This window comes from Camelina sativa, chromosome 3, assembly GCF_000633955.1.
Source record: "Camelina sativa cultivar DH55 chromosome 3, Cs, whole genome shotgun sequence".
Taxonomy (NCBI): domain Eukaryota; kingdom Viridiplantae; phylum Streptophyta; class Magnoliopsida; order Brassicales; family Brassicaceae; genus Camelina; species Camelina sativa.
In genome coordinates this window covers 3,554,282-3,572,444 of record NC_025687.1, presented here as the reverse complement: position 1 = coordinate 3,572,444, position 18,163 = coordinate 3,554,282, and the positions used below count along the sequence as shown (strand labels likewise).

The window sequence follows — 18,163 nt, the reverse complement described above, 5'->3', positions numbered from 1 at the left end:
ATGAAATTCAAAGAATTTTTTAGAGTCCCATCGTATCGTATGGAGAGGAATAAAAATTGAATAAAATTGCCTAATTAGGTTAACCAATCTTGTAACAAGAAAAGGGCAAAACGGGTAATATAGAAAAACAAATATGTGTTGTTGTAGTTTTGAAAATTGAAACTATGAGAAGAGACTAGAGACAATCGTATATATATATACTATATGATTATAAAAGGGGGGGGGCATTATTAAATCTCTCACTCGTATCCATATTTCTCTCTCTCACCCACCTTAAAGACTTTTCTTCTTCTCCCTTTTTTTTTCCTCTAATAATAATCACCAAAAAATTTGTATTTTTTTTTTTTTGTTCTCCATAAAAACAAACTGTTGTAAAAAAGAACCTGAATTTGCAAAAAAAAAAAAAAATACTTGACAAAGGAAAAACAAAAAGTTTTAAACAAAAAGAAAAGAGAGGCAGAGGAGAGATCGTGAGAGACAGGGAGGCGCTGCCGAAGAAAGGAGAAAGAATTTAGGGTTTGGAGAGACTTTGCTGATTCTTTTTTGGCGTTTCGTTTTGTTCCTTCAATCATTCTCTCATCTGCTCTTTTCATCCATCCTGGGTAAAACATCTCTCTCTCTCTCTCCCTCTCGTTTTTATTTTATTTTTAAAAGCTTTAATTCTTCTTCTTCTGAATTTCTGGCTTGGATTCGTCATCTAATTGCTTTTTAAATCGATTACATTCGAATTATAATTTCGCAATCTGTGGTTAATGTTTTTTTTTTTTGTTGGTTTTGTTTTTGGGGATCTGATTTTTTATTTATTTATCAGCTTTTAGTTGCTTCTGTTCTTTCTTCCGTCGGATTTCAGATCTGGCTTCTTTCTTTTCCTCCTTACGTGTATTAATTTGGTGGAGACCTCTTTTTTGGGCGAATGTTGAATGCTTTAGAATGAACTTTTGACGATTTTTGAGCATCCACTATATGCTCTCTATGGCTCTGTTTTCTACACTTTGGATTTGACCTTTAGAGTCTCAGATTTAAGCTCAGTGATTATCTGAGAATCTCCGCATATTATATGTTCGTTTTGTTAAATAGTATAATTGATATTTTTTTTGGTTTTGTTAATTTGTGTGTGTTTAAGATTTTTTAAGTGTTCGTTTATGGAAGCCCTATTGTTCCACTTCAGGAAGAAGATCCTTCTTTTGCTAAAGGAAGAAGGCATTTATTTATTTTAATGGCACTCACACTGACTTGGCTTTTTTTTTCTTCTTTCTGGTTTGGTTTGGTTTGGTGGCAGTGTCTTTGAACGCTTCTATTCTCCCCTCGTCATGGTGGCCACCTCTGCTACGTCTTCATTCTTTCCTGTTCCTTCTTCTTCTTCCTCTCTTGATCCTATTGGAAAAGGAGGAAACAAGATTGGTTCCACTAATTTTGCTGGACTCAATTCACCACCTAACTCTGGCAGGATGAAGGTTAAACCAAACGCTCAAGCTCCTCCCAAGATTAATGGCAAAAAAGTTGGTTTGCCTGGTTCTGTTGACATCGTTAGGACTGATACCGAAACGTCCTCACATCCCCCTGCACCGAGAACTTTCATCAACCAGCTTCCTGACTGGAGCATGCTTCTCGCTGCCATTACTACTATTTTCTTAGCTGCTGAGAAACAGTGGATGATGCTCGACTGGAAACCCAGGCGTTCTGACATGCTTATGGATCCTTTTGGTCTTGGCAGAATTGTTCAAGATGGCCTTGTCTTCCGTCAGAATTTCTCTATTAGGTCGTATGAAATAGGTGCTGATCGCGCAGCATCTATAGAAACAGTCATGAATCATTTGCAGGTACCACTTGGATTTTGATTATTATATTAGTCAACATGTTGTCACTGTTCTTTGTTGATATGCATGATTTAGCTCTTCTGCTTATTACAGGAAACGGCGCTTAATCATGTTAAGACTGCCGGACTGCTGGGAGATGGGTTTGGCTCTACCCCTGAGATGTTTAAGAAGAACCTGATATGGGTCGTCACTCGTATGCAGGTTGTTGTTGATAAATATCCTACTTGGTAAGCTATTCTCGAAAATCGCTCTTTTTTCTTTTTTTGTTGAGTTATCCAGATTCTCCTGCATAAACTTGAATATGCAGGTTCATGCTATCACTTCTTTTTACCAGTTTTGAGAAAATGATGTATACGCTGCATCGTTTGTTCATATAATCAATTACGATTCTACATATTTACGGCCAGTTGATATTGCGTTTTATAGTAGCACAAATATTGCTCATATGACTAGTAACTTTTTGCAACCTGGATGATGTGCTGTGCATATGCATATTTTATTGCATCGTAACTCATTTGCTTATTCAATATCTGTCTCATAGGGGAGATGTTGTTGAAGTCGATACCTGGGTCAGTCAGTCTGGAAAGAATGGTATGCGTCGTGATTGGTTAGTTCGGGATTGCAATACTGGAGAAACCTTAACACGAGCATCAAGGTTAGATTTTACTCTAGACTAAGTCTGTGCTCTCTGTTTAATATTGTTTGCTCCGTCATCATCGATTCAGAAAAGTCTAAACAAAGCTTATGCTACGGATATTTGATAGAATTATTGCAAAATATTTGCAGTGTTTGGGTAATGATGAATAAACTGACAAGGAGGTTGTCAAAGATTCCTGAAGAGGTTCGAGGGGAAATAGAGCCTTATTTTGTGAATTCTGACCCTGTCCTTACCGAGGACAGCAGAAAGTTAACAAAACTTGATGACAAGACTGCTGACTATGTTCGATCTGGTCTCACTGTAAGTATATTATCTGCTATACGTTTCAGCAAACTGATTCCCAGCATGTAAAAAAACTCTCTTATAGTTTGGTAATTAACATTTTTCCAGCCGCGATGGAGTGACCTAGATGTTAACCAGCATGTGAATAATGTAAAGTACATTGGGTGGATCCTGGAGAGTGCTCCAGTGGGAATAATGGAGAAGCAGAAGCTAAAAAGCATGACTCTGGAGTATCGGAGGGAATGCGGAAGAGACAGTGTCCTTCAGTCGCTCACAGCAGTTTCGGGTTGCGATATGGGTAACCTCGCAACAGCTGGTGATGTGGAGTGTCAGCATTTGCTTCGACTCCAGGATGGAGCTGAAGTGGTAAGAGGAAGAACAGAGTGGAGTAGCAAAGCACCAACAACAACTTGGGGAACTACACCGTAAAAAGATGACAACAATGGTTCATTTGGTTCCTTTGTAAACTATATCTGCTACCACCTTGCTTGCAACCCCCACCAACACCATTTCATTTCCTCCTCTCAAAAGTTTCGGTCACCCTTTGTATATTTGTTTTTTTTCTTTTTTTTTCTTCTTTTAATTTCCGATGGAGATTTATTATATTTATTTATTTTTTTGCTTATGGGAAAATGGGTGCCATGTCATTACGAATTATGTTTATTTATGTGTCCCATGTGCCAGCGGAAGACAAGGCATCAACTCTCTTATCCTAAATTTATTGTACTTTGTTGAGTTTTGTAGTTGTTTCCAGCTAAACAAAGCATGTGGACGATGTTGTAATGAATGTGATGCCTTTCTTTGTACCTGTAAATATAATAGGGAGGTATTGGTTTAGGATTTAGTAAATATAATAGGGAGATATTGGTTTAGGATTTAGAAAGAATTTTAAAGATTTATGTTTTTGCTGATTGTTAGAATCATAGAAAATTGAAAATTTAAGATTCTAAGAGATTGTTTAGGAAGTTTTTTAAAATCTTGATGATTTGTTTTTTCTAATCTTGTAAAATCTTTCTATTTGATGAAAAAATTTTCATGACTTTTGTTACGAAGGAAATGATATAAAATCCTAAACCAATAACATAAAATTTGAATTCATTAACAATCCAAGATTTTTTTGTTTTACTTGAATAACATAAAATTTTTAATGACTTTATAAAACTCTTAATCCAATAACACTAGATTTATCAAGATTTTATATAACTTTTTACAAATCCACAATCAATAACACCAAATTTTTAAAGAGTTTTTAAAAGTCTTGATTGAATAACAACATATTGTATTTAATTTTTAAAGTCATTAAAATTCTTTCTAAATCTTAAATCAATACCTCCGGTAAGTGAAAAGCTATTAAATAGACACGGTCGAGCAACCAAAACGGTTTTGTCCTGCAAATGCCCTTTACCAAAAAGCAATAAAGCCATCGCATATTGAAATCCGGAAAGTGAAATCTAATACCAAGATTGAGTTAACTAAATCCGGAAAGAGACGATAAAATGAAAGCAAAATAAAGTACTTGATAGTTTTTTTTTAAAAAAAGGTTCCTTATACTCCATAGCAGATTATAACTTATTTTAAAAGAAAATTATTTGCGTGAAATGAAAGCAAAAGATGATAAAGATAGTTTTTAAAACATAGTTAAAGTTAAAATTAGTGCATGAATATAATTGGAAGTTGCTAGGTGATTCAATTTTTAGTATTCTCCTCCATTAACAATGAATTTTAAATTTTCGTTATTGTCTTGACCACAACTAATCCCTTTTATTTTAGAGCTGGTTGACTAGCAGAAATGTGGTCAAACATGATAGGCATTATCATTCTTCACGGAATCCAATAATCTCTTGAATCATGTTAACGCCTCCTTGACCTTTTTATAGCTCAGGTTCTTGTCATTGGTCCAAATTGTACATGTAATGATCATATTGGTCAAACCATATCGATGTTCTAATCATTTCCTTTCTTGTGAAAATGATTTGACCATGGTTTCTTCTATTATTGTCATATTTTTTTAACTTGTAGTTAACAAAAATTTGTATATTTGATCTAAAATCCCTGTGGTTGGAAGTTCTAGAATCCATTAAATTATTTAAAATTCTTTGTTCAATACAACTTTTTACAACTATTTGTAATAAAAATAGTACGAAAAACAGTTCAGATAAGGGATGAACTTTAATTAATTAGCTTTAAAGATTTGTGACTAAAGAAAAATGTAGATACAATCAAACAAATTAGATTAGTCTGTGCTGTTGTCACCTACCAGATTTAAATCCCTTATAATGCATATTGTTGATAGATAAACTTATAAATCATCAAAACGTTATTGCAATTGTACGTTGAAGCACGAGTGCGACTCCGAAACTTAGAGAACTTTTAGGACATTAAGATCCCAAGTAATTACTGAACGTAATAATAAAAAGATCAAATAGAAAATGGAAACACACATTTCTCTACTCTGTTTTTTTTCTTCATTTCTAATAGTGGTACTCTTTAGTTTCTTTTATCAATGTTTTAATTATCAGGGCAGGATAATTACTAGGGTATCTTTAGAAAACAGAAGGCTCAATACATACAAATATTCTAGTTATGAAGAAGAAGATTTTTGATTAAAATGATGCAAAGAATCCCATAAACACTAAACAAAACAGATTAGATTTTGTCATGGAAGAACAACTTTTTTTACCATGAACCACTTTATCATCATCATCACTCTCAATATCTTTAGGATGGTCGAAATTGGCCGGGACGATGGTGTCAGGAGCAACTTCATCATCACCGGACTGAGAGGATTCGCCTGGTCCAGGCGCAGAAGCATCTTCATCTGGTGATAATAAACCAGGTAAGCCCTGACCATGTGTTACATTGATCATAAAATGCTGCCCGAATTTACATTGATCGCCATCATAAGCTCCTGAGAAGAAATAGTTGGAACCTTCTTTAACAAGAGGAACACTTATTGAGACGGGAACGGGAGATGTTGATGAAGGATTTGCAGCTGACCACTCTGTTGTACTATTGTCTTCATTGTTGTCGTAATCACATTCTTTGTATGTTTTGAAATCATATGTCTGTACCACCGAATGGTTGCTGTCCGTGTTGAAAACTACATTGAAAACAACACAAATAAATATGTTAATCACGCTGAACCAAAAGCACACTATACGTCGTTTAGTTTTTTTTTTTTTTTTTTTTTTTNTTTGTGTGCTAAAAACAGTAACCAAACCGAAGAAATTAGGGTTGAAGAGGATTAGGAAACTTACTGAGGAAATCACCCAAAGAAAAGGATTTGGAATCAGCCCATTTCTGATAATTAGCAGAGGGTTTCTCCTGAATATCGAACCATCCCGTGGACTNCACTAAACAAAACAGATTAGATTTTGTCATGGAAGAACAACTTTTTTTACCATGAACCACTTTATCATCATCATCACTCTCAATATCTTTAGGATGGTCGAAATTGGCCGGGACGATGGTGTCAGGAGCAACTTCATCATCACCGGACTGAGAGGATTCGCCTGGTCCAGGCGCAGAAGCATCTTCATCTGGTGATAATAAACCAGGTANCAACAAACTCAGAACCATAAGGCACGTGATGAGTATAGCACCACAATATGAAGAAGATCTCAACATGACTCTTCTAGCGTCCTCTCTTTTTTTCCTCTTTCGTTTTCTCTTGATTATAAATAAGGATTCTTTTGCTTATCTTTCTTTGTAATAAAGAAAAGCATATGACTCTGTACACAAAAAGTTATAATGATGAGCAGAGCTAGCTCGTCATTGACTGCATAAAATAAAACTAAGACATGTGTGAGTGTGACATGTGGACAAGTCTTGAAGTTTGGGGGCTACAAACTACAAAGGAACATGAGACGATACTAAGTGGTCGGTCCAATCAAATGACAACGCCTCTTCGCTCTTCCCCATGTGATCTCTCCGACTCTTCCACCTTACTTTTGCTGTCTGCGCTTTCCTACTCTCAAAAATATCTCTGCCAACTGTATTTACTATACTAATTGGATATTATAGGTTACGTGTTTCGTAGTGTTTTCAAAAGTCCCATACGGATCTGGTCGGTTAAACCGGTAAACCAAACAATTTTATTGGACTTTGAAAACCAATGGCCCATTCAAGAGGCCTTATGCGGCCCAACTGACTGCAGTAACGAGTAAGTTTTCAGTTGCAGATTAAATTAATGTTTGTCGCCGTCACCTGTGGTCGAACTTGTGACATCGAAGACTCTCCCCACTTACTTACACAACACACCAGTTGAACTACCAACCCACCCACCCACGAGCTAAACAATCCACTCTTCTTCGTTCGTCGTCTCCCACCATGGAAGGTGTGGCTATGAAACTCCCCTCTTTTAAATCACTCGCCCCTAACGCCATCTCCATCGGACACCGGAGCTTCTCCCGCGTCCGCCGCTCCTCTTCGCTATCCGTCTTTTCCGCCGCCTCTTCCTCCGCCACCGTCGCCACCAATTCCGAATCCGTCTCTCTCGGCCATCGCGTTCGAAAAGATTTCAGAATTCTACACCAGGTTTGTTTTAACTTACCCTAATTGTATATATCCGAATAGATTGGGGATAGTGAAGTAGGCTTGTAGTTGAAAAAATTGGAGAGGTCACCAAATTTTTTTTTAACTTTGATTTGAGTTTTTAGGAAGTGAATGGGTCTAAGCTAGTGTACTTAGACAGTGCTGCAACTTCTCAGAAGCCGTCTGTTGTATTGGAGGCTTTGCAGAACTACTATGAGTTCTATAATTCAAACGTTCATCGAGGGATACACTATTTAAGTGCCAAGGCTACTGATGAATTTGAGTTGGCTAGGAAAAAGGTTGCTCGTTTCATCAACGCTTCGGATAGCAAAGAGATCGTTTTCACTAGGAATGCAACTGAAGCTATTAATCTTGTAGCTTATTCATGGGGTCTTTTGAACCTCAAACCTGGAGACGAGGTGTGCCCCCTTACTTTCTCAATCCATCTTACTTATATATCTTGGTACCTATGTTTATCTGCTTACATTGAGTCCTTTGTTTCACAGTCGAAGTGTTGTTCTTTGTTTTCCTTTTCCAATAGCAAGTGAGATTGTGAATGATGCTAGCTTTTCAGGTTATTCTAACAGTGGCCGAACATCATAGTTGCATTGTTCCTTGGCAATTAGTATCTGAAAAGACTGGAGCAGTTCTTAAATATGTGATGTTAAATGAAGATGAAGTCCCAGACGTTGACAAGTTGAGAGAAATGCTTTCTCCAAAGACTAAGCTTGTCGCAGTTCATCATGTTTCAAATGTCCTTGGTAGATTCCTTTTTTCATCTTCTTATCGTAATCAGTTTTTTTAGCTTGTATATGTGTCTTTGTTTTTTCCTTGATAATTAGAGGATTGTGTAAGTATCTAATTGTTTATCTCTGTATTTAGCATCTTGTCTTCCCATTGAAGAGATTGTGGTCTGTGCACACAACGTTGGAGCGAAAGTTCTTGTGGATGCTTGTCAAAGTGTTCCTCACATGGTGGTTGATGTCCAGAAGTTAAATGCTGATTTCCTAGTTGCGTCTTCTCACAAGGTTGGAATTGTTTACTTACTTTCTCAGATACTTAATAAGCCTTGTGGCAAGCTTGTAGTAATATGATAATCATGATTCAGATGTGTGGACCTACAGGCATTGGGTTTTTATATGGTAGGAGTGATCTTCTCCAATCCATGCCTCCATTCCTAGGTAAGCCATTTATCATGTATATCCTAATGAAAATAGTCATCATATCTGTTTAATCATGGATGGCCCTGGACTGGCTAACTCCATCTATTTTTCCTTTTATTTCCGTCCTTTTTTTAAGGTGGCGGAGAAATGATCTCAGATGTATTTCTTGATCATTCAACTTATGCGGAACCTCCATCCAGGTTGGGGTTTTACTTATATTAGTTTGTAATTTGCATATTTGCTACCGTTTGGAAATAAGTAGATTCAAATTCTTACCAGATTTGAAGCTGGAACACCCGCAATAGGAGAAGCAATTGCCCTTGGAGCAGCAATTGATTATTTGTCAGAGATTGGCATGCCGAAAATCCATGAATATGAGGTTTGATATGATTTTCCTACAGTTAGATATCAATGACCGTAAATGGAATGCATAGTGTTTTTTTAGTCACTGAAGTATAGTCAGACACTTATTTTTTTCTCGGAGAACTAGCTAAGATTCTCTATCTTACTGTAATTTTAATTTCTTGTGTCTTCCAGGTAGAGCTTGGGAAGTATTTGTACGAGAAACTGTCTTCCCTTCCTGATGTCCGGATATATGGCCCCAGACCTTCTGAAAGTGTTCACAGGGGTGCTCTTTGTTCCTTTAATGTGGAGGGATTGCACCCAACTGATTTGGCAACCTTTCTTGATCAGCAGGTATGCTATAAATGGGAGCTATCTGTCCTATCACTTGCTCATTTTCTCTTATCTTCAATAGATATTCATTCTCTCGAGAAGAGCTAGTACCTCTAGAAGAGTGGGGCCGTAGGGCACTACCTACATATCTCAGTGAATGGTAGCTGCACCACTCTAACTCTCTTCTGGGTGGGTAATGTAACCATTTTAGAGGGCGCAGCGAATCTTAAATGCCTAGCTTAGGATATCATGTGGTCTCAGCTTATTAATTGTGGTGGTTATTCTTAGTAATTCCAAGTGGTTAGGACTTAGGTGAAATACCATGTGTAAAACATGAGTCTGGACTCTGTTACTAATTGGGTTAAAACAAAACCCCTGCATCATCTAGTTTATCGTCTACCTCAAACGTCTAACCCCTAAACCTTGAGGTTCTTGATCATCTGGCATCTTGTTGAAACATACTTTGCTCTCTCTCATCTGAATATGCGTAGTAGAATGAATACTGAACCAAATATTTGTATTTTGCAGCATGGAGTTGCGATAAGGTCAGGACACCACTGCGCACAGCCACTCCACCGGTATCTTGGAGTAAATGCAAGTGCGCGCGCCAGCCTCTACTTTTATAACACGAAGGAGGACGTTGACTCCTTTGTCGTTGCGCTTGCAGACACCGTGAGCTTCTTCAATTCTTTCAAATAAGTGGAATAACACCTTTCCGCTGGATCTCTCGGCTGGTTGTACGTTATATTGCCTCCAACGGCTATTTGTTTAAATCTGTTACATATATATAATCAATGGGAGTAGATGTTGGTTCTTCAACTCCCCAAGGGCCCATTGTGTTGTAATTAGACTTAATGTATTGGCAGCCAGTCACGGACAGTTTTCAGGATTCTCCTTGATCATTAATTTACAAAACCACATGAAAGTCTGAGCTGAATGGCCCGCCAGATAACAGCACTGAAATCGCAGGATAGGAGGCTTGCGAGTGGCAATCTGTTGTTATTTTTGCCTCAAGAGTTCATCGTTGTAGCATTCTACAAACCTGTCCAAATCTTTCTGTAGGTTGCGTAGCTCAACAATCTTTTGAATCTCTTCTCAACTGGTAGCAATCAAATGCAGCAGACCATATAACAACCCCAAACTGAACATAATACTCTCTTCTTTACAGTTCAAAGGTAGTGTCAAAATTACAAAATCATTGACATGTTGACTAAAATTTAACGCCATAATCACTTAGTTTCCTAATAAATTCTTTATAGAATTTATGACGAAACAATATTAGAGAAGCTGGTTTGAATATATTTCCGGTTTAGCTTAACTTATATAAGTTTGCTTTGTAAAATTTGTCACGATTAAGAAATAAGAAAACTATTTGACAAGTCTCTTTGTTCATCGATTTCATTCTTTAATTTTGACTTGTCAAATAGTTTTCTTACTCATACACTCAAAAGGAAATTATGTATTATACAACACATTTGAAGCCTATTCGGAAAATAGTACGGAAAATCAAAAAATAATTATAAGCATAATAAAAAAGAAAATTGGAAAAGAAAAGAAAAAGGAAACTGGAAAAGAAAAGGAAAGAGCTTAACCGACAATGTAAAACCTCATCTATAAAAGAAGGCTCTCACTCTTTTTTCACATCATCATATCTTTCCTTATTTTTATTTCTCTTCTTAAGTTCCTCTCTCTCTCTCTCTCTCCCTCTCTCTCTCTCTCTCTATACAACAGTCACTCCGACTCCAAGCGTACGGTGGTGGTCACATTCATCTTAACTCGTCTCTGTTTCTTTTTCTTTCTAATCGATCATTGGGATTTCCACCTTTGTTTTTTCTAGGGTTTGGTGGTTTCTAGGCATAGCTTGTACAGTCTCTCCAAGCGTTACGTTACGGTGGGGGTGGCGATGACACTCTTTCTAAAACTCAGTCTCTGTTTTTTTTTCTTTCTGAACCGCGATCATTGGATTTCACTTGCTTGTTTCTTTTCTAGGGTTTGGTTTTTAAATATTCCGCATCGGTTGTTTGCTTTATATTTATATATGTTCATGTGATTTAATTACTTGTCGTCAGTTATGTACTTATTTCAGGTTTTGGATCAGTGATGGGATGGAAACGCTTCTTCTCCGTGCTTAACGACGTCTTGAGAGGTTTTGTTGTTCTTCTTCTAAAACTCAAGTCTCTGTTTTTTTTTCTGAACCGATCGATCTTTGGATTTTCTAGGGTTTGGTTTCTAAATTGCAGATGTTGCTTTATATATGTTCATACTATTTACTTGTTGTTATGTTGTTTCAGGTTTTGGATGATGAGAGTGATCATGGCTTTGGATAGACACGCTTCTTCTCTGAGCTACTTCTTCAAAGGGTTTTGTTATTCTTCCTCTTCACACACGTCTTTTACTTCTTCTTTTTGTTCATGTTCCTTACGGTTTTTTGCAGGTGTTTTGGAAGCCATTTATGATATGATCATGGCGTTCTCGCAGGTTCCTTGATCTAAACCCATCTCTATTTGATTCTGTATTGTCTCTTTGGTTCGGTGGTTTGTTTTCTAATTACATGTTATTAACTTTTCGTTTTTGTTTTGTTTTGTTTTGTTTTGTTGGTTTAGGTTTGTGGAGGCTTTGATCGGTGATGGCTTTGACTGATCGTTGTGATTCTAATTCATGATATTCTTCTAGGGTTTGGTTTGTACATTGAATCGTTCAATGCTTTATTTATTATGTTCTTGCGAGTTTTAACTCTTCTTGGCTCTGTTAATTTCAGATTGTGGAGGAAGGAAGATGCTTTGATCGGTTGGTGATGGTTTTAATGGATCGTTTTTGTCTTCTCTGCGATATCTTCAGGTAGTTGATGCAGATCATGAGGCATGCACCAGGTGGGAGGTTCGAAGAGAAAAAGAAAACATTATGGGGAGTGCGTATGATTTAACTTTCAGGTTACCTCACATCTATACACCTTGCCTATCAATTGTTTTATATAATATTAGCTCTTGTTTGGTCCTCTGTTTCTTGTGTTTCCCAGATGATGTTCTTTCTGTGTAAACACATTCAGATGAGAGATGGATTCACAAGTTCTTTCCTACATGAGTTTGTTCCTAAACTTTGTCCCTTTTTAATTATTGGTTCAATGTTTTTTTCTAACGAACATATCTCTCTGTTTGATGTAGATCATGGAGGCACAGGGGGACTAATATGATAAACTTCGTACCTTTATGTGTGTGTTTTGATTGCATATCCACAGGCTGACATCAGTGTACGTGGTTATGCTGGTTGGAACACTACGTTTGCCTTGAAGGTCTTCCCAAAGGTACACTCTGATTTGATAAATCTTCATTATAACAACCATAACTCCACCTTTGTTCTGATGTCTCAGTTTATCTTGAACTTGAAGGATGCCTTTGATCTGTCGTCTTCGTCGGTTCCTGTTTCCTTTTTGACGGTCCCCTCTTTCCCTTTTATTTTATTTTAGTGTTCTTAGATCAGCTAATGTCTCTCTTTGATGCAGATCACGAGGAACCAGGATTACTGTGTGGGAGATTCGGAGAGAAAGAAAAAACATTGTGGGAGTGCGTTTGATTTCTGAGTTTAACTTTCAGGTTACCTCACATCTATACACCTTTTTGCCTAGCGGTTCAATATTGGCTATTGTTGGTCCTCTATTTCTTGTGTTTCCCAGATGGTGTTCTTGCTGTCTGCACACATTCAGATGAGAGATCGATGATCCACAGATTCTTTCCTACAGGAGTTTGTTTTTAAACTTTGTCCTTTTTAACTATTTTTTGGTATTCAATATGTATTTATAACGAGAATGTGTTTCTCTTTGATGCAGATCGTGAAGGCACCGGGAGGACTGATATGACTGGATAAATCTAACCTCTGGTCTGTCATCTCTTTAAGTTTCTTCTGTGCTACATCTTTTTATTACCATCCGTCTTCATTACAACCACAAGTTAACCTTTGTTCTGTTATGTGTCAGTTTATCTTGAAGGATGCCTTTGATCTGTCGTTGCTCCCTGTTGCCTCTTTGACAGTCTCCTCTTTCCCTTTGTTATATTCTTACTGTTGACACAGATCAGCTAATGTTTTTCTTTTCTTGTGTTAGATCGTGGAGGTTACGGACCTTGTTGGAGAGAAGGATGGTTTGAGAGTATATAATTTCGAGTTTCTGGTTACTTCACATCTATACTAATGGCTATTGTTGGTGAGGTATATATATATGTTCATCTATACTAATGTTTCTCTAGGGTTTGGTTTTTTAAATATTGCATAGGTTGCTTGGCTTTATATATATGTTCATGTGATTTTCATTGTCGTTATGTACTTATTTCAGGTTTTAATTTGGATCGGATGATGCTTCTATGGGATCATCAGTGATTGGCTTGGCTTTGATGGAAACGCATCTTCTCCGTGCTAACGTCTTCAGGGGTTTTGTTCGTTAAAAAGGTACCACATCCTTGTTCCTTCTTCTTCTTCTTCTTCTAAATCTCTATGTTTCGCTTTAATTATAGTTTTGGTTCTGTGAAACTCTCTGTCTCTCTCTCGTTGAGGCGCTGTCAAAAAGAGTTAGTCTCATCGTGCGGCTGTGCCAGGTTTGTAGTTCATGTCTCTGCTCTAGTTCCATGAATTAACATTGCAGGATTAACATTGCAATGTTAATTCATGTTAGGATGTACATCCTACATTTTTGTGACCTCTAGTTCCATGAATTAACATTGCAGGATGTACAAGGATGGTAGCATCATTCCATTAGATGATTCTTTGGGGTATTGCTGCAATTTTTTCATATATGCTGGGATATGGTAGTCCTCAGATGAAAGAGCTCATGAGGCTTTATGTCACCATCCACAGGTTTTTTTCTGGCTCTCTCTGTCTCAAAATCTTAATCAATAAGCTAATTTTTTTAGTGTGTATTATGATTTTGTTCGCTCTCGCAGGTTCCGAGCCAGCCAAGCAATGGCCCCTATGGCTATCTTGAAGGAGATTCTGCCACGATCCAAGGTTTGTTTGTTTCTTGTCTTGGACCTGGAATTTTGGGAAATTATCTTTGATGGAGTTCAGGTGAAGTTGGATTTATATTCTTGCCAGACATGAAGTTTTATGATTTGTTTTACCATTTACAAAACGGCAGACTCTGGCTTCTCACGATTCTTTTTGTTTCATATCTCACAGGAAGCCTTTGAAGAACTATTGCCAGAATATGATTGTCTTTAGGGACTAGTTCCAGCCCAATCAGTTCTGGTAATGTGTTTGTATGACTGCATATGTCTCTCTATTGAAGTGTTCACTCTGGTTTTGTTCCACTTAATTACTGGATATATTATATTCCCAAAGGTAATCTGTTAAAGCCATGTAGATGGAGAGAACTTGCGAGTTTCAGTAAATAAACTCTTAATGGGGAAAACTTATTGCTATGAAATACCAACAGAAAGCTTTATCTGCGTCACACAGTAAGTGAAGTCAACGTTTTTAACTTCTTTTTTCAGAAACCATTTGGTTTCTTTCAATTCATTTCCTTAAATCTTCAAAACATTCGATGAGGCGTGTTGGATTATTGAGACAAGGAAAACATGCTCCAAAAGCGAGAACAGGAAGGTTCAAAAGAGAAAGTCTGGAAATGGACAACGGTCACCATTTTATGATTATTGCAAGATACTCTGGACAAGAAAGCAGCACTCAAGTCTTCGTTTAGGATTCAGGACCTTCCTTGACTCTTGCGTTCCCACCATTCCATGAACTTAACTTGGGCTGCCATTGTGTCCAACTTATAGAGTTGCATCGTGTGGTTTGCGATTTCTTGCCCAAAGGTCCAACCAAAAAGACCTCCTCCTAAGAACGACAATGCAGCACCTGTCGCACCAGCAGCAGTCAGAGGTGTCAAACGTAGCAAGAGAAATCAAAATACAATTCGAAAAGAGTATTTGGCGACATGTAAGCCCCATGAGAACTTCATAACTTAGCATAACACATTCCAAGCTTATTCAATGTCTAGTTAACTCCTGTATGTTTTCATTTTATCCCTGAATAGCGAGTTTTGTGGTACGTTTAAAAAAACAAGTGAGGTTGATCAAGATCAAATAGGTGTATCGACAGAGAGAAAATGCGTTACCATGTGGAGTCCTGGAGTATTTCCAGGCAATAGCAGCAGTAGAAACAGCTCCAAGAGCAGCTCCAGTAACACCAAAGGTCACAGCTTCCCTAGCAGTTTTCAGCTGGAAGGCGCATGAACACAATATTAGCCAAACTTGTAGAGGACCAAAACTTCTATATCTTAGAGTAAGAAAACCAAATACGTACATATGGGCTGAAACTGAGAAAGAAGTCGTACAAGGAATTGTAAAGTGTCCCCAGAAAAGAGTAAATGATGATATTAGAGTTTATATTTCTCAAGGCACCAAAACGTCAAATAAGGGATCAATCGTAGAATATACCACACTCTGGGAACCCTTAATACAACTAGATTCCCCAATGCTTATCACAATTCTGCTCGCTCTAAGTCTATATAACTCCTGCTTCTTCTAAAGCTTCTCTACCTCCGTACCCTTATTAGTTTTTTTCTAACTTAATAATTGATTGGAATGATGATAACCTATTCCTCCTACCTAATACAATCGACAAGCTGAACAAAAAAACTTGACACATATGAAGACACAAGTGCGGAATCAAAAAGTCCAGTTTCGTTTTCTCAAAATGAAGCTAAGTTTCAATGTCAAGCCACGGTGATTCACTCACTGGGCTCCTTGAGCTCTATCTATGGTTGCTAGATCTAAAGCCAAAATCATACGCTAATCATCATCGATTTCACGAAAATTGTTAATATCACAAAACAATAGCGATGAACGGGGGAAAAAAAAAGCAATCAAAGATCGGAGAGAGAGAGAGAGAAGAAATTACGGTAGGGCCATGAACAGGATCGGAGGCAATGAACTCCTCGACGTCGGAGGAAGACCAAGAAGGAAGAGGAGCGTCGCGTTTGGTGAACCTCGTGTAGTTATCGAAGAAAGAGAGCCTATCACTCCAGAAACCCTTGAATCCATTCCAATTTTTCCCAACGAATGACTCCGAATCTCCCATCTTCTTCTCCAGATCGATCGATGATTATCTTCTTCTTGCTCGCTCCCAATTAAAGTTTTCAGTTTTCCTAAAAAAAGATCACTTTTTTTTTTCTGATTGACGGCGAGCTTCACTCCTCTACGGTGCCTCAGACCATTGGTTTACTAAACCTACTAATCATATCTCACCACGTACACGCTTGGGTCGTTCCGGTTTGTCATTATCAGAGTTTTAAAAAACAAAAAGAAAAAGTTTTTAAAAGATTCAACCACAAAAGCAGCACTGCCGACTACTTAACTACTTCCTTCTTCTTCTCCTTCGAATCATCAGTTGAGCCAAAAAAAAAATGAACATGGCTATGACAAGAGTAGCCAAGATCTTTCTCGGCTTGGCGATCTACTGCGCTATCGATCCCTTCAATCACAGCTCTATTTCCAAGTTCCCCGACTTTGAAACTTACAAGATCGACATGCCTCCTTTATCTTCGCTTCCCAAGGAGAGAGACCGTCTCAATCTGTTGCAGAATTCGCAGATCAGGTTTCTCAACGAGGTTCAAGGTCCCGAGAGTATCGCTTTCGATCCGCTAGGTCGTGGTCCTTACACCGGAGTCGCCGACGGTCGGATTCTCTTTTGGAATGGCTCTCTTTGGACCGATTTCGCCTATACTTCAATCAATCGGTGAGTGTTCTTGATTTCGATTTGCAATCGATTTATTCGTTTCTAGTAAAGTTCTCAACTTTGAATGTTTTATGTATGTTTTTATTAGGTCAAAAGAACTATGTGATCCAAAGCCATCACTTTTGGATTACTTGAAGGATGAACATATCTGTGGTAGACCTTTGGGGCTTCGATTCGATAAGAAAACTGGGGATTTGTACATTGCAGATGCGTATTTGGGGATAATGAAGGTTGGTCCTGAAGGAGGTTTGGCAACTTCTCTTACAACCGAGGCAGATGGTGTGCCTTTGAGATTTACCAATGATCTTGATATTGATGACGAAGGAAATGTATACTTTACTGATAGCAGCTCTGTTTTCCAACGGAGGTATGTATGCTTTAAAGATCTGATCTTTACTCTCCTGATCGATGATGGGTTGCTTATCTTGTTTTGCTTCTTCACTACCGTTCAACTGTGTATTCCTTAGTCAATGGGAAACAATATAATCTACAAGAAGTTGCAATGAGCTTCTGATGCCTAGTTACCACTTGTGTGCTTGACCAATTGTGCCCTTAGTGTTTTGAGTATAATGATTGCTGTTTCTAGGAAATTCATGCTTTTGATTGTCTCGGGGGAAGACACGGGGAGGGTGTTGAAATACAATCCAAAAACAAAGGAGACTACCACTCTCGTGAGAAATCTACAGTTTCCTAATGGTCTATCCCTTGGCAAAGACGGCTCCTTTTTCATCTTTTGTGAAGGATCAATTGGAAGGTGAGTCCTTCATCTTAATTCCTCTGTGATTTCCACATCATTTGTCTGGCATAACTTCTGGATTCTCAAGTTGTTTCAATATCAGTTCAATTCAATGATCCTGGTAGAACATAAACTCCGATGCTTATTTTTGTTGTCTGTCATTTCAGATTACGGAAATACTGGTTAAAAGGGGAAAAAGCTGGAACCTCAGAGGTGGTAGCTCTATTACATGGGTTCCCAGACAACATCCGGACAAACAAAGATGGGGATTTCTGGGTGGCTGTGCACGGCCACCGCAACATATTCACACACGTGATGGCTCATCACCCTCGGGTGAGGAAGTTCTTTCTGAAACTGCCGATATCAGTGAAGTTCCAGTACTTGCTGCAGGTAGGTGGTTGGCCTCATGGTGTGGTTGTGAAGTACAGTGAAGAAGGGAAAGTGTTAAAGGTGTTGGAAGATAGTCAAGGGAAAGTGGTGAAGGCAGTAAGTGAAGTGGAGGAGAAAGATGGGAAGCTTTGGATGGGAAGTGTATTGATGTCTTTCATTGCTGTATATGACTTGCCTTAGTTTCTTC

The 18,163-nt window shown here is 37.9% G+C and overlaps 5 protein-coding genes and 1 long non-coding RNA gene across 7 annotated transcripts; 4 read left to right on the top strand and 2 right to left on the bottom strand.

The window, feature by feature from the left end:
* Positions 231 to 3,563, top strand: LOC104766704 (palmitoyl-acyl carrier protein thioesterase, chloroplastic-like). Of its 2 annotated transcripts, XM_010490645.2 has the most exons (6): positions 231 to 602; positions 1,280 to 1,820; positions 1,911 to 2,044; positions 2,359 to 2,472; positions 2,604 to 2,775; positions 2,866 to 3,563. In XM_010490645.2, the coding sequence occupies exons 2-6, from the start codon at positions 1,311 to 1,313 to the stop codon at positions 3,184 to 3,186; spliced, it is 1,251 nt and encodes a 416-aa protein (XP_010488947.1). In that variant the 5' UTR covers positions 231 to 602; positions 1,280 to 1,310; the 3' UTR covers positions 3,187 to 3,563.
* LOC104778626 lies at positions 5,287 to 6,336 on the bottom strand. Its single transcript, XM_010503078.2, has 2 exons — positions 6,015 to 6,336; positions 5,287 to 5,857 (listed from the first exon to the last, which is right to left on the bottom strand). The coding sequence occupies exons 1-2, from the start codon at positions 6,334 to 6,336 to the stop codon at positions 5,361 to 5,363; spliced, it is 819 nt and encodes a 272-aa protein (XP_010501380.1). The 3' UTR covers positions 5,287 to 5,360.
* Positions 7,000 to 10,046, top strand: LOC104766695 (cysteine desulfurase 1, chloroplastic). The gene is made up of 9 exons (XM_010490636.2): positions 7,000 to 7,293; positions 7,416 to 7,709; positions 7,865 to 8,051; positions 8,173 to 8,318; positions 8,399 to 8,471; positions 8,590 to 8,653; positions 8,733 to 8,832; positions 8,991 to 9,149; positions 9,657 to 10,046. The coding sequence occupies exons 1-9, from the start codon at positions 7,087 to 7,089 to the stop codon at positions 9,825 to 9,827; spliced, it is 1,401 nt and encodes a 466-aa protein (XP_010488938.1). The 5' UTR covers positions 7,000 to 7,086; the 3' UTR covers positions 9,828 to 10,046.
* LOC109132193 lies at positions 13,653 to 14,418 on the top strand. The gene is made up of 4 exons (XR_002037442.1): positions 13,653 to 13,711; positions 13,841 to 13,970; positions 14,057 to 14,120; positions 14,292 to 14,418. It is a non-coding gene; the product is annotated as an uncharacterized LOC109132193 (long non-coding RNA).
* Positions 14,539 to 16,283, bottom strand: LOC104766685 (succinate dehydrogenase subunit 6, mitochondrial). Its single transcript, XM_010490625.2, has 3 exons — positions 16,014 to 16,283; positions 15,229 to 15,331; positions 14,539 to 14,969 (listed from the first exon to the last, which is right to left on the bottom strand). The coding sequence occupies exons 1-3, from the start codon at positions 16,191 to 16,193 to the stop codon at positions 14,815 to 14,817; spliced, it is 438 nt and encodes a 145-aa protein (XP_010488927.1). The 5' UTR covers positions 16,194 to 16,283; the 3' UTR covers positions 14,539 to 14,814.
* Positions 16,420 to 18,157, top strand: LOC104766681 (protein STRICTOSIDINE SYNTHASE-LIKE 3). The gene is made up of 4 exons (XM_010490613.1): positions 16,420 to 16,850; positions 16,939 to 17,217; positions 17,437 to 17,604; positions 17,754 to 18,157. Exons 1-4 carry the CDS (start codon positions 16,519 to 16,521, stop codon positions 18,154 to 18,156), a joined length of 1,182 nt encoding a protein of 393 aa, XP_010488915.1. The 5' UTR covers positions 16,420 to 16,518; the 3' UTR covers position 18,157.